Below are 16,197 nucleotides of genomic sequence, written 5' to 3' on the forward strand. Positions count from 1 at the left end.
AAGAATGGTCCACCACCCAAAGGACATCCAGCCAACTTGACACAACTGTGGGAAGCATTGGAGACAACATGGGCCAGCATCCCAGTGGAACGCTTTCAACACCTTGTGCCGATGTATTGAGGCTGTTCTGAGGGAAAAAGGGGGTGCAACTCAATATTAGGAAGGTGTTCTTAATGTTTTGTTCTCCCGGTGTATGTGACTGTGTTGAGAGGATAATACAAAATACTGTATTTCCCAGTAGGTTGGTCCCAGTAGGTGTTTGCTGGCTGCTCCTGCCTATAAAGTGGTGCTGACGTGCCTCTGGTCTGACCCTGGGCTGCCATGTTGGGTTGTCTCACCATCACTATCGGTTTTACCTCAGAGCTGTCATTACCGCTGGCCTAAACACCACGTGTGGTAATGTCATACTGGAGGCGATAAGGATGTGATATGGATGCGTGTGTTTCTAAAAATGCGAATGCTGTTACCGTTGTGACAAATACGAGGACAATGATTGCAGTGTCTGTAAGGAAGAGACACCGGATGAGAGGAGGGGAGTCTAGCAATCTACAGAGGCTTTAGGGAGACAAGGGAGACGAGAGTTGGCGGTGTCTGTCATCCGCCATACCAACACTGCAGGGTTTCCTCTGTCGACTTTGGGGAGGCAATGCATTTAAACCCAAGTCATGCTAAGTCTAGACTAGAAAACCCTTGGTTCATTTTGTGGAGTTACGAATAAAGCTTAGCAGGCACAACAGCATCTCTATATCAAGCAATGCGCTCTCTAGTCTCTAAGTCTAGACTATGGGTAGACAACCCTAGACCCTAGACAACCCTTCAGGCAAACTGGTTCTGCGGGGTCACTGAGTGCAAACCTAAGCAGACATAACAGTCAGGATGTAGGCGTAGCATATTCATCCAAGTAAATTGTTTCCTACGTTCCAAAATTACTGTGTGTCATGACTGTTTTGACAGTAGTCTCTATTAACCTTCATTCACATAGCGTGTGAGAATAATCTTGACTACTTGTAACATCAGTCATGCAGACACTGAGTATGTTAGTGCCTGTGTCATCACACCTGCTACTTCTCCCATAGAACATGGAGAATAAAGTCATGTTCTACTACTAACGTACCTCGTACATAACCAGCTGGATCTTTGCCCGTAGGGGCACCAGGGAACACACCACCGCCAGGACCCAGAACAGGAAGAGGAAGACGGAGGAACGACAGCCTCGTATCCTCTCCAACTGGATGATGCATATGGCCAGGACCTGAGGGGAGAGTGAGAGAGTGAGTGAGAGACTGGGAGAGAGAGTGCGACAGTGAGTGACAGTGAGATCAGTATGACTTTACAACGGACAGTGAAAGTCAAGTGAGTGTTTTGAAAGGAGAGACCCCCGACTGAGGACTGGCAAACGAGTCTACTTTGAAACTCAACAACTATTACTTTGAAGATGAAAATGAATCCCTCAATTAATCCTCTGTATCAGAATTCACTGTCATTCCCAGTAGTCTCTCTGGGGCTGAGAAGAATCCATGGCTAAATAGAAAATATTTGTACGGATTGGATTTGGCTTTTGTTGGTTTTGGAGAAAGGTTAGATTGGGATTTCCCTGACCACAGACGCAGCTGTTATCCTGCTGACTTCCTTCAATAAAACAACAGATGTACAGTACTATGCCCTCCACCCCTGCTTCCTTCCATCCCTCCGTCCATGCATTGCTTTTTGCCTTAATTGCACTATATTCATTTTCTTTTATTCAAAAATGTCTCTGAACTCTTCTATTTTGTTTGAATACAGGCTGTCATTGTAAATAAAATAACATGCTTAACTGACTTGCCTGGTTAAGTAAAGGTTTCGTAAAATAAGTAGATAAAACAGGACTGATTCCATGTTTTGGGGCACCAGTGTCTATCCGAAAAATCCCTTGTCTTTCCACGGACTGTGTTTTGGCTGTAATTATCTCTGACTGTCTGTAGTTTGGTCAAGTTGAGAAGTCATCTAGCCTCGCCAGCTCATCACTAAAAGGAGAGTGTGGTTATAGAGTTGCATAATAGATACCATACTGGTTCCATCAGATCTTAAAAACGGTCCTGTTTTTAAGCAACCAGCCATCATTATTTAACGTTTGATAGATCAACAACACCATAGAAACACTATATGTATGCTATAGAGTGGAGATAAATATGGTGATTGTTGGGTTAATTTTCAGTTTCTACGCCTATTGTCTGACTAGCCACATTGCAGGCAAAGAAACGGCCTCCAGCTTCATAATTACCAGTATAAACTCTTGATAGATCAACGACGCCATAGAAACTAGCCTGGTCCCAGATAGTTTTGTGCTACCTTGACAACTCCTAAAGGTTATAGTGTGGCAAGACAGTACAAACTGATCTGGGACCAGGCTAGGTAGAAACACTGTATAGAAAAAGATCTATGCTGTGTGGTTGGATGTCAGGTTCATTTCCCGGTTTCTATGCTGCTTGGACTGTTGCCTAACTAACCACATTGCAAGCAAGAAATGGCCATTCCCTTCTGAGAGGAACCCATTTCCTTGAATGGAAGTCAGTGGGTGGAACTAAGTCCATTACTAAAACCTAACTCAATTCCCTACCTAGTAATTATACTGGAAGTCTGGGGAATTGGGGTGGAAAAATAACTCTGCGTCATGGTGTCGCTGATTACAGCATATGGCGTGCCTTGCAAGCAGCTCTCATGGTAGGAAGGGAGAGTAACCATGAACACGAACCGGGGTGAGTCTGGTGGAATTTTTTTTTCTCCCATACATTGACTGTATATGGGTCGATGAGGACGAGAAACAAGCAAAATAACGTAGTTTCTTTTGGACACAGTGTTCCTTAGCTTTACGTATGGGAAACCAGAGGGTGGTGGCTGTCATTATGGTTCTGTGTCCAGAAATCTATTGGCCTTGGCTTCTTATTTATATAGCAACCAACCAATCAACTGTAAATATCATGGCTGGGTAACTGTAGCAAGGTCTTGGATTTCAAAACCGGGTCCCTAATGTGATAGAAAAGTGACCTTTTTAAAAATGGATGCCTTGTGTACCTGGTACAAGAGATGCATTCAGTATTTCTTCACCCAAACAGTTGCTGATATTGACCTAAGAGTCTGAGGTGACCACAGGTGGGCCAGACTGTCTGATTTGGAGGGACTGAGTCTGTGCAGCACTTGTGTTCGGCCTCTGAGGGAGAGGGGAGTTATGGGTAGGAGGGTCATGGCTCTGTGAGTCAGCTACAGGAGGCACACTGCCCTACATCCGGCCTCCTCCGCTCCTCCCTCTATTCCAACCCCTTGCACCTCTGTCTTAAATCTGACGTTATACCCCCCCCCCCCCCCTCACACAGTAGTAAACAGGACTTTATTCTATCTAGCTGGACCTCCCATAGTGCACTGCACTGCTCTCCACCGACGTTCTTCTCAGCCTGATCCCAGGACTGTAAATCAGTGGGGAGGATGATTTGAGAGTAGAGTACAGTATGTCTTTGTAATCATTGTAAAAGTTGTCACACAGTGTTTATGGACAGAGGTCATGGAGTGCTTTACTTAGCCCCTGCCCTCTCTAAGAGTAAATCAGGAGTAAACGACTCAAGCTGCTGCTATACACATGCACCCGCAGGATCTGCTGTCAGGGAAGCCTCTTTGTTCACGATTGCTCTCTCCATCTACTATGTCTCAGTATCGCCTCTTGACTTCTCTTCCTTGACAGCAGATCCTGGGGGTGCATTAAAAATATATATAATGTATTTCACCTGCTTAAATAAAGGTAGGGGGGAAAAGCACTCCCCAGGATCTACTGTCAGGGAAGAGAAGTCAACAGCAGATACTGAGACATAAACAGTAGATAGAGAGAGAGAGCAATCGTGAAAGAAGAAAGAAAGAAGCTGAGACAAAGACATTTGCTGATGGTTACAGTACTTACCACAGTCAAGCTGCGTATGATGGGACTGAGGAGGAAGACCATGTGGTTTTGGATCTCATGACTCCTCTCCAGAAGAATGTAGAAGAACTCCACGAAGCCAAATGAGGCCAGGAGGAACCCCAGCACCTGGAAGATGGACAGACACAGGGAGGGAAGCAGAGTGAGGTCTACAGTACTGTCATTGTAATTGATTCAAACGTTTTGATTACTGGGGAAACCAGAAACATGCATCTTTAGCACCTAAATGACAATCTGGACTCTCAAGAGACTCTGGACCTCTCAATCCATATTGTCAAGCCGCATGTCTCCATATTGTTAGTATTTTATATACTTTATACAGACTGAAGTACAACCACATGAAACATAACAGTGGAAAGTGAGATGGGACCAAGACATTTAAATGTACATGTAACCCTCTTGGAGTGCCACCATGTATGCCATCCTATAAACTCTTGCGTTCGTCCTGTAAACTCTCCATGCTTTCTTGATTACTCTCTAAACCTTCAAGGCTTTTCCCCGCTGATATCCCTTCCTCTTGCTCGCTAAGGCATGAACTTGTCCCCGGGCAGCCCTGTATAAACACTCACCATGTGGTGCTTGGTTTTCAAAGTACTTCACACATATTATTTCATGGCAGATATGGTCGGTGCACTCGAACACTTGCGGTTTGGTTTAAGGCTGGTCTTAAGGCTCAGGACTGGTTGGTGCAGGCTGGTTGTACTTTCGGGTTGAAACGTTGCACCGAATAACACTACAGGAGCATCCAACAGTGTGTGGTTACTGGGTATCTATTTTTCTTTCATGACTTTACTTTTTGTACCCTGCATCTGCAGGTCACTGGATGTGCTTATAAACTCAGGCTGGTTTGGCTCATAGAGATAGAATGACTAGAATGGACAATTCAAGTCACTGTTCTGTGATCATTGGACCGACCGTTGACCATATTGGGATTCTATGGGTTGGCTCACCGTCTTGGCGGTGCAGAGAGTGGAGATTCGGATGCGTCCACAGTCATGGCAGTAGAGTTTGAGGGCGTAGAAGGGCGCCAACAGCCAGAGGTAGATGCACGGGAACCAGACCAGCACCGTGTTCTGGAAGCACTCTGTCAGGTCCGGTTTGTCTGTGTACCATGTTCGATTCCAGTCCTGGAAGAGACAAAGATAGACCCGTTAATATGCAGTTTAAAATTAGGATGGTAGAGAGTGGAGGAGTAGGTTTCTGCACCATTCTCTGCACTGAGAAGAAATCATTTCTTTCTTGACTCAATACAGATTTACATTTATGAAATGGTGTATTGTTCATTGTTCTCATGAGTTCATTTTAGGTACAGAATTTCTCTAAATTGGCTGTGTTCAAATAAATACAACTCAACCAAGCTTTGCCTACTGTACTGTCAACTTGAGGAACGTCAATTTGATATATCAGTCTAACAGTTTACTCCTGTCAGGGTATTAGCCTAGTGACAGATTATTGAGGGCAAGGATTGTCAAATGAACTGCTTGATGCTGTGCTGAGTCCAGTCCAGAGAAACTGGACGCTGGCTACAGTATAATGTCCCGGTCTGTGTATCTAGGCAATGGAGAGTGAAACCACAGCAAGTCAACATAATCTGTGTGCGTTGGTTGGAGCTTGGGAGTTTTTTGTCTTTTTTTCTACAGAGCTGAGTCAGTCCTGGAATATTTTAACCCACGGCTCCAGCACGTTTAAAAACTTTCCCCTTTGGAAGGGCGAAGTCAGTCAAAATATTACAGTACATGATGACGATACAAACACACTTAGACGACAGTGGGATGTATTCTGTTTGTGCCGACCGAAGTGGGTACTGTTGGCCGAAGTTGCCAAATCCACATTGCGAGATTGCATCATGCAAGCCTGCAGCCTCCGCCGACGGTGGGCTGAAAAGGAAGGAAGTCTGACTGTAAAAGCACCAAAATACTCTTAGCCTCTAAGTGCTCTGTTGTACTCTCACCTCTCCCTGTTTATCACCTCTAAGCCCTCTAACGAGGGGCTGGGTGCCTGGCTGCAGTCTGCAGTCTGGAGGAGCTAGAGGTGCCTGCAGAGTCGCGAGAGGAAGTGGGTTTAACTACTACGGTCGGCTGGACTTGTTGAGCGGCGGCAATGCAGCATTGTGAATCACACACACACACACACACACACACACACACACACACACACACACACACACACACACACACACACACACACACACACACACACACACACAGCAGCTTGTAGCAGCGGGGCAAGGCAGACTCCCAAGGGCATAAAGGAGAGTGACCACAATTCATAACAGCTGCATGTTGGGTCATTACGTAACAGCAACACCAAATGTGTTACTATACTGTAACAAATGTGTTATTCATTTCAGTTTATTTTATCTATCCCACAAGAGGCGATTCTGCTCCTACTACATAAAATACTCCAGATCCTGTGTGAGGAAATTCATCCACCTACTGACTATTTTCTCCGTGTAACAGGTATTCTTCTGAAGTGCTAGATGGCTATTGACTCAATGAGTGGGAGTCTTTTTCACAGTCTCCCCTTGGCTCCTGTTGTCAATTTAGGCCTGCGAACAAACACTTTCCCAACTTTTATATAAGAACCGTAAGTTGTCAAACAAACTCAAAAGCTTTTTCTTGGTCACCTTGCTCAGCGTTTTCTGAATTGGCTACAGCTTCTTCCAGGCCTTGGTTTGGATGGAAATGCCAGGTCTATTTTTACCTATCAAACGTAGTGATGTGAACTGAGGAGAGAGAGCCTGCATGGACTGTGTTGTGCACCTTTCAGTTATCTGAGAGAAATGATACATTCTGATTCCTTTTTGATATCATTCAATTCTTCACTGTAATACTTTACGTCACTGCAAGCATAAATGTGTCCAAAGATCTCACCCATTTGGCATATGGAGTGTAGGTGTTAGCTAAGTTGGACCTGTTCATTGTCATTTAGAGAATGTTGTAATTGTCTCGACAGGACTGTTCATCACTGCCTTTGTCACGTCTCCCAAATTGCAGAGTAGTTTTGATTTAAAATAATATTTTCAAAACATGTTGAATTGCAGGGTTTCAGTACAATCCCTCCAGTTTGCAGAGTAGGTGTTGTCTGTACCACACCTCTCTTGCCGAATGCAGGATTCTCTACGTCAAATTGTCATTATCCACAACGCAAGATAATAACATTTGATTGATAGGGGATGAAATAATTATCTTTTCACCTTTCAGCTGTTTGACTAGAACTGTTACCAAAGTAAGATTATGGTTTTGATGTAGCCGCACTACTCTGAAGGGTTAGGGCCCCGGGCCCAGGGACATACGTTGCCATACAATTACTACATATCTGTTATGTGTTCTATGTTTCATCACCTGTAAATGTTTCATTTGAATGTTCCAGAGTTCTCCCATTCACAACATTCTGTTGTATGTCTTGTCCCACGTTGGAAACTTTGTTAAAGAGGCTGCTGGCACAAGATTAGGTCGGCCACCTTTGTATACAGTTAGATTGGTGAGCTCTGAAGGTACATCGACTGATAATGGCCATGTTTTTTCTGGCTTTGTTGGCAATATAACGGTTATGCCATGTTACTTGGTAGCAGATTGTTCTAGAAGTAGCAGACTGTTCTATGGATGAAATCTCAATTAGTGTTTGCATGTCTATTCCTGAATGAAACTGATATGTGAATATCAGGTGTGTGAAAGAGAGAGGGGGAATAGAGAGAATGACACAGGGAGAGAGCGAGAGAGGCACAGAGAAAGAGAGCGAGTGATGACAGGCGATTGACTGATACCTTTCTTCCCGGATCAATGACATTCTCACATTTTCTAATAAAAGTGCACTTACATCAACGATAGTTCACATGTGTGTCTGAATAAGGCTGGCATGTGAGTAGCAGGTCTGAGTGATAGAGAAAGAGGTGGGGGGTAGAGAGAGGGAGGACAGGGGGATTGACTAATGGCTTTCTAGCTGGATCAGGGCCATTCTCACATTTTTTGAATCAAGATACAGAATGTGGAGCTTTGCTCCTATGCGTACAATTAGGGATTACCGGCAGCTGTCCACATACTGATTGATTCACATGCATTGCTGAACTTGATATTCCCAGATATCCTGACATTACCTACGGTAGCATCACATAGGATGCTTACGCTCTTTGAGACTTCAATTCTCGTGCTCAGCGTGGTGCCATCATTCTACTTAGATTAGAATGCATGTCCAATACATTGCTTTCTTCATTAAGTGGAATGCTAGTGTGGATATTGGAACCTCGTAGCCTAAGGTCTCTCTTGGCGAGGATTATTCCTGTCTGCCTATGTGCCCTAAGTGCACTTTCATAGGTGCCTATGGCTCTAATGTAATTTGAGAAAGGTCAATGCATACTGTGCAACTGTACCTTCCTTGTACCGCAGAGAAGTCGACCTGGAAAGTCTTCAGTAACCTAACTTTGAATGTAAACTTTCGGAAACGTATGCCTGAACTCTGAACTTACTCTAGGTTTAAATGTGTCAACGTGTGCATGCTGGGACAGTTTGAACTGAACTCTTTCTGGACAATAAAGTCAACCACCAATGAGCACCTTATAGAAAATTGGCAGAAGTTAGTAAAAAAGACAATCCTACACAGTACACACTACTCTGCCAAGATGCATTTATCCCTGCAGAACAATACATAGTCCTGCCACAATAATTGCATGATACACTATATATACAAAAGTATGTGGACCGCTTCAAATTAGTGGATTTGGCTATTTCAGCCACACCCGTTGCTGACAGGTGTATAAAATCAAGCACACAGCCATGCAATCTCCATAGACAAACATTGGCAGTAGAATGGCCTTACTGAAGAGCTCAGTGACTGTCCCATGTGGCACCATCCAACAAGTCAGTTCATAACATTTCTGCCCTGCTAGAGCTGCCAACTGTAAGTGCTGTTATTGTGAAGTGGAAACGTCTAGGAACAACAACGGCTCATCAGCCGTGAAGTGGTAGGCCACACGAGCTCACAGAACAGGACCGCTGAGTGCTGCAGCATGTAGAGCATAAAAATCCTCTGTCCTCGGTTGCAACACTCACTACCGAGTTCCAAACTGCCTCTGGAAGCAACGTCAACTGTTCGTCGGCAGGAGCGTTCTCCTGGCATCTGCCAAACCCAGCTTCGTGAATGGGTTTCCATGGCCGAGCAGCCGCACACAACCCTAAGATCACCATGCGCAATGCCAAGCGTCGGCTGGAGTGGTGGAAAGTAAGCCAACATTGGACTCTGGAGCAGTGGAAACGCATTCTCTTGAGTGATGAATCACGCTTCACCATCTGGCAGTGTAACGGACGAATCTGGGTTTGGCAGATGCCAGGAGAACGCTACCTGCCCCACTGCATAGTACCAACTGTACATTTTGGTGGAGGAGGAATAATGGTCTGGAGCTGATTTTCATGGTTCTGGCTAAGGCCCCTTAGTTCCAGTGAAGGGAAATCTTAACGCTACGGCATACAATGACATTCTATACATTCATTACTCTTCTGGGAATGCTTTCCACTAGATGTTGGAACATTGCTGCGGGGACTTGCTTCCATTCAACCACAAGAGCATTAGTAAGCACTGATGTTGGGCGATTATGCCTGGCTCACAGTCGGCGTTCCAATTCATCCCAAAGGTGTTGGATGGTGTGGAAATGCTTATGTTTCTAGCTCCAACAGTACAGTAATACCTAACAGCACAAAACAATACACACAAATCGCAAAAATAACGAGCAATGTCAGAGTCCGAAATGGTGTGTAGAGACCGTATGGACAGTAGATGAACAGAAAAGGTGTGTACAGCAGTAGTTATATAGGATTCAATGACTATATACATATGGCAGCACTATGTACATAGAGCAACTGTCTCTAAGGTACAAAGTAGAGTACCGGGTGTGAGCCGGCTAGTTGTGACTATTTAACAGTCTTATGGCCTGGAGATAGAAGCTGTTTTTCAGTCTCTTGGTCCCAGCTTTAATGTACCTGTACTGACCTCGCCTTCTAGATGGTAGCGGGGTGAACAGGACGTGGCTCGGATGGCTGAGGTCCTAGATGATCTTCTTGGCCTTCTTGTGACACAGAGGGCTGTAGATGTCCTGGAGGGCAGGTAGTGTGCCCCGGTGATGCGTTGGGCTGACCGCACCACCCTCTGGAGAGCCATACAGTTGCGGACGGAGCAATTGCCGTACCATGCGGTGATACAGCCCGACAGGAGGCTCTCAATGGTACATCTGTAGAATTTCTTCAGCCTCCTGAGGTTGTTGCGCTTTCTTCACCACACTGTCTGTGTGTATGGACCATTTCAAGTTGTCAGTGATTTGCACACCAAGGAACTTGAAGTTTTAGATCATACCCCAAAGATCATACTCCCAAGACATGCTATCCACCTGTATCCAAATACCTGACCCGAGCGGGTCCGGATCCAGAATTCTAAATAATGTCACGGGTCTGGGTCGGCTCTGATATGATTGTCACGGGTTTCGGGTAGGTGTATGAGAGAGAGTGAGAGAGAGAGAGAGGAGCGGGTAGCCTGTTGTTGTTGGCCAGTCATAAGTCAGCAAAGCGGCAATAGGCCACAGTAATAGAGCCTCTGTGTGTGGCAAAAGTTAGGAGATATCTAATCAATGGAAGATGGAATTAAAATGATGGAATTAAAAGTTAAAGGAGAAGGATATGCTACAACGACCAAGAGCCAACATGTAGACTTCTGCTTAGTATTGTGAATGGAGTTGTGTTATTTGTAACTGTAGAATGAGAAAGCACATGCACTGCAGCCTCAATTAGCCTAGCTAGCTAAAGTTAGTTAGCTTTAATAGCTTCTCCCGGTTTGATGCAGTCAAGACAGGTACTACGTCATCATGTTTGATGATAAATAGCTATGGCAGCTATTAGTCTACTATAGTGCGACTCGGCTTGTTGGTTGGTTGTTGTCACTCGTCTCTCACTCCCTGCACCCTGTGTCACTCGCTCACAGTAAGGCCCCTCCCCTGCCTAGTAGAGTGGCACCTCTCTCTCCCTCCTCTCGCACTTTATCAGCTCTGGTTAATAAAGTAGCTTAACAAAGGACTTTTCTGCTGCTCCCATCACTCGGATCGGACCTGTTCAGGATTATACCAGGTCTATACGTAAAGGGTCTAGTTATCCTCGGGTCACTTCGGAACGGATCTGTATTTATGCATATCGGATATGGGTGGGAAATCCCCAGGTCCATTTTGGAATGAGTCCAATGTTTTGGACCTGTGAAGACCTCTATTGCTAACCTCTCACCATTACCAATAACAGGGAAGGTTAGCATTTTTGGGGGGGTATGATATGTATGCCTCTGTAACTTTCTCACTCATCATTATTCATGATTCATTCAGGATTATCCGTAATCATGGTAGCATCCACATTTTCCATTGTTATTTACTGTGAAAGTCCAAACCGGGAGTCCAAATGACACAATACATTATTTACCATTGATATCTATTGGTCACAAAATAATCTGAAACACAACCAAAACAAACTGCAAATGCATCCTACAAGTTTGGCTGCATCATGTTATGGGTATGCTTGTCATCGGCAAGGACTAGGGAGTTTTTTTAGGATAAAAATAAATGGAATAAAGCTAAGCACAGGAAACATCCTAGAGGAAAACCTGGTTCAGTCTGCTTCCCAACAGACACTGGGAGACAACGGCACCTTTCAACAGGACAATAACCTAAAACACAAGGCCAAATCTACACTGGAGTTGCCTACCAAGATGACATTGAATTTTCCTTAGTGGCCTAGTTACAATTTTGACTTAAATCGGGTTGAAAATCTATGGCAGACTTGAAAATGGCTTTTTAGCAATGATCAACAACCTACTTGACAGAGCTTGAAGACTTATGCAAAAAGACTCACTGCCAAAGGTTTTATTTGTCATAAATTCTAACATTGACTAAAAATGTTTCTTCCACTTCCACATTTCATAGTATTTTGTGTAGATCGTTGACCAAAAATGACAATTAAATCCATTTTAATCCCACTTTGTAACATATAAAAAATGTAAAGTCAAGGGGTGTAAATACTTTCTGAAGGCACTGTATTCTAAATAGATTTCAAACAGTTGACTACCGGTACTTGCTCAAACAAGTGAACTTTTGAACATGAGGTCCATCATGCACTCACCCATAGAGGATCCAGGCCACTGAGTTCACAAAAGGCATCCATCAACTCCCCTTCTCCTTCCTCCTCACTTCTCTCTGGAGTACAATATCCCTTCTCAGGATGGGCACAGGTACTGTATGAGTGAGAGAGGGTCTGTGTGCAAGACTCCTCTTTCTGAAGTAAAATATCTCTGCTCTCAGGTGTAGGCTAATCACTCAGTGTATGTCAGTGTGAGACTTCTCCTCAATGAAGGCACATTGTGTGTGTGTCTGTGTTATGGTACACTGTTTGTGTCTGTGTGTTAAGGTACACTGTGTGTGTCTGTGTTAGTATAATACTTATGTTAGTGAAGACACTCAAGTGTTCTAGTGTTCAAGTCAAGTGTTCCTCTCTCTCTCTCTGACACCTTGTGCTCTCTCTGTGCTCCTCCAGCAGTTCTGAGTCCCTCTCTGTGTCTCCGCTGTTTATGAGTGTGTCTCCCTGTTAGGTGGGTGGAAGTATTTCTCTCTCTCTCTCTCTCTCTCGCTCTCGCTCTCTCTCTCTCGCTCTCTCTCTCTCTCTCTCTCTCTCTCTCTCTCTCTCTCGCTCTCACTCTTTCTCTCTCTCTCTGTCTCTCTATCCCCTCTTTTTCTCCGACGTCTGCTGGATCTTGATCAAAACACCACAACTTGCTACTCCCCCTTGATAGGATGGCAGTTTGTTCCACACCCAGAATCACTCCTCTCCTCCCTCTCTCCCTTCTCCCTTTCTCCCCTCGACACCCGTCCTCTCCCTGTAGTAAAGTACCAGCTTTATCTCCCTCTGTGACCACGAGGAGTTTTGTTTTTGCATTGACACAGTTAAGTAGGTGCGATTTTCAGAGTTCAAAGTTCATTCCTGGCCCCTTGCTTGTCCTAATAACCTAGATATGTATGTCCAGCTGTGTGACATTTATGTAAACAAAGGACCATGGGAATGCCATGAATTTCTTACCAGCATTTAGGTGAGAAACACTGAGCAAGAGCGGAACACACACACATATACTATATATATATATATATATATATATATATATATATATATATATATATATATACACACACACACATATATATATCTATATCTATGTATACACACACACACACAGTAATGATTTATTTGAGTGTAGTTTATTTGAGTGTAGCTAGAGTGGCATAGCCGTGCTATGCCACTCTAGCTAACCACACACACACACACAGGCAACAGTAGTCTATCAGTGCCCCAGCCAGCACCATGGAGTTGACACAGAGAGAGGGTGTCATTTCTGAGATATATAGCCGTCCATGATGTTGTGTGGAATGCAGCAACTTACTGATTCGTTTTTTGGGGTGTGAATTCTGAGAGGAGATTATGGAGAGTGTGTGTGTAAGGAGTTGGAGGGTGTGTATGAGGAACTTTTCTGAGTGTATATGCGTGTGTGCTTGTTCATGCATGCGTCTCTGTGTGTGTGTGTGTGTGTGAGTGTGTGTGAGTGCATGTGCGTCTTTGTGTATGTGCGTGTGTGCTTGCTCATGCATGCGTCTGTGTGTGTGCACATGCTTCTGTGTGTGCACTCGCTTGTGTGTGTGTGCGTGCGTGCATGTGTGTGTGTGTGGGGCAGTAATTGTGTGAGGAGAGTGCCAGATGTGAGGATGAGTAACCCTGCAGCACTTCACTTTCCTCCGAACCTCAGCCAAACCTTCAAAAAAACTCACCACAAACTCTGACCCCCACAGACATCCATCCCCATCTGAACCTCATGGAATATTCTGCTAAAACCCAATAAAAACAGTGTCTGTGTCTCTTTAAGGGTCTTTGTAGTCTGCTTATAGGTACGGTAGTCTAACATCAGACACACTAACTGATGACCATCACCCTGGTGAAGACCCAAGGGAAAGTTCAGATGGTGCACATGGGGAAAGTATGACAGTGTCTGGTAATACCGACACCACAGTAGAGAAACATGGAAAGAAGGGAGGGATGGAGGGAGGGAGGGATGGCATGGTAGAAGCAACCCACCATGCCCTCTGCTGTGTCTAGCCACGTCCAAAGAGCGTGAAAGAAAATATTACTCTATTTTTCTTCAACGTGAATCATCATCGTCATAAACATATCAGTTCTCCTCAAGGTCACTTGTCTGTCCATGGTGTGAAACCTGGGGGGTAACACAACCCGGTAGTCTCTCCCTTGGAGTCTGTGTAGAATCCAATTCAATATCCAATTCAATTCAATTCAATTAGATATATCCTATTAAATGTAACTTTAGGTGTTAAGACGTCTTCTGGCCTATAGAATAAAAAAAATATATACTAAATGTATTGAGTGATACCGACATAATGCTCATATTCTTCATTGGCCCCCTTTTCAGTGTCTTCCTTAACAAAGGTCAAAGATGTGTCATAGTCGTCGTGCTTGAGATCCCTGCTCTCGTGTGTGACTCGTTCCACTCTGGGTTGCTCTGTAACACCGCTGATAAGGCAACAGGGTGATAGTGACAGGGGGAGGGGTTTAGAGGAGAGCGATATCTCCCTGACCACCAGCACCACTACGGTAAATGTGAGAAGTTTTAGCTTTTATCATGAAAGGCCACCTTCCTAATTACTGGGTCATCCATGTTTTGGTGTGTGTGGGTAACGTAGTCTATGGTCACGGATGCTATGTGCTGTCTGTTGTCACATACAGGTGAAGTAATAGGATGTAGCACTACAATTCTCTAAAACATGACAAAGTAGTTAGATGCATCCAAATGACTCTATGGAATGAGGATGTTGTATATACTGTATAGACAGGACAGTATGTCTATGTATTGTGCATTTATAGTACATACCGCTATATATATACTGTGTATATATAGTACCAGTCAAAAGTTTGGACACACCTACTCTTTCCAGGGTTTTTCCTTATTTTTACTACATTGTAGAATAATAGTGAAGACATCACAACTATGAAATAACACATATGGAATCATGTAGTAACCAAAAAACTTTTAAACAAATCAAAACATATTTTATATTTGAGATTCTTCAAAGTAGCCACCCTTTGCCTTGATGACAGCTCAGACATGATTCCACCTATTTATTTTATTGAACCTTTATTTAACTAGGCAAGTACATATGTGTTATTTCATAGTCTTGATGTATTCACTATTAATCTACAATGTATAAAATAGTAAAAATATAGAATAACCCTTGAATGAGTAGGTGTGTCATAACATTTGACTGGTACTGTACCTGGTAAAATAATGATTAATAAACAACTCTATGGGGGGGCCTATAAAATATTAGACTTTTGAATGGTACTGTGTGTGTGTATATAAACTCGGCAAAAAAGAAATGTCCTCTCACTGTCAACTGTGTTTATTTTCAGCAACTTAACATGTGTAAATATTTGTATGAACATAACAAGATTCAACAACTGAGACATAAACTGAACAATGACTAACAGAAATTGAATAATGTGTCCCTGAACAAAGGGGGGGGTCAAAATCAAAAGTAACAGTCAGTATCTGGTGTGGCCACCAGCTGTGTTAAGTACTGCAGTGCATCTCCTCCTCATGGACTGTACCAGATTTGCCAGTTCTTGCTGTGAGATGTTACCCCAGTCTTCCACCAAGGCACCTGCAAGTTCCCGAACATTTCTGGGGGGAATGACCCTAGCCCTCACCCTCCGATCCAACAGGTCCCAGACGTGCTCAATGGGATTGAGATCCAGGCTCTTCGCTGGCCATGGCAGAACACTGACATTCCTGTCTTGCAGGAAATCACGCACAGAACGAGCAGTATGGCTGGTGGCATTGTTATGCTGGAGGGTCATGTCAGGATGAGCCTGCAGGAAGGGTGGCACATGAGGGAGGAGGATGTCTTCCCTGTAACGCACAGCGTTGAGATTGCCTGCAATGACAACAAGCTCAGTCCGATGATGCTGTGACACACCGCCCCAGACAATTACGGACCATCCACCTCCAAATCGATCCCCCTCCAGAGTACAGGCCTCGGTGTAACGCTCATTCCTTCGATGATAAACACGAATCCGACTATCACCCCTGGAGAGACAAAACCGCGACTCGTCAGTGAAGAGCACTTTTTGTCAGTCCTGTCTGGTCCAGCAACGGTGGGTTTGTGTCCATAGGCGACGTTG

The 16,197-nt window shown here is 44.2% G+C and overlaps 1 protein-coding gene across 1 annotated transcript in view; it reads right to left on the reverse strand.

Annotated features, from left to right (window-relative positions):
• The window catches only part of LOC139544613 (multidrug resistance-associated protein 1-like), a 33,752-nt gene extending 21,186 nt beyond the window's left edge, over window positions 1-12,566 (reverse strand). Inside the window, exons 1-4 of the mRNA XM_071351941.1 lie at window positions 12,085-12,566; window positions 4,894-5,070; window positions 3,926-4,051; window positions 1,115-1,252 (exon numbers count right to left, since the gene is read on the reverse strand). Of these exons, the coding sequence (XP_071208042.1) occupies window positions 1,115-1,252; window positions 3,926-4,051; window positions 4,894-5,070; window positions 12,085-12,126 (483 nt within the window). The 5' untranslated portion in view covers window positions 12,127-12,566. The remainder of the gene's footprint in view (window positions 1-1,114; window positions 1,253-3,925; window positions 4,052-4,893; window positions 5,071-12,084) is intronic.
• Window positions 12,567-16,197: the final 3,631 nt, after the last annotated feature.

The sequence above is a fragment of the Salvelinus alpinus genome, chromosome 2 (genome assembly GCF_045679555.1).
Source record: "Salvelinus alpinus chromosome 2, SLU_Salpinus.1, whole genome shotgun sequence".
NCBI classification, from domain to species: Eukaryota; Metazoa; Chordata; class Actinopteri; order Salmoniformes; family Salmonidae; genus Salvelinus; species Salvelinus alpinus.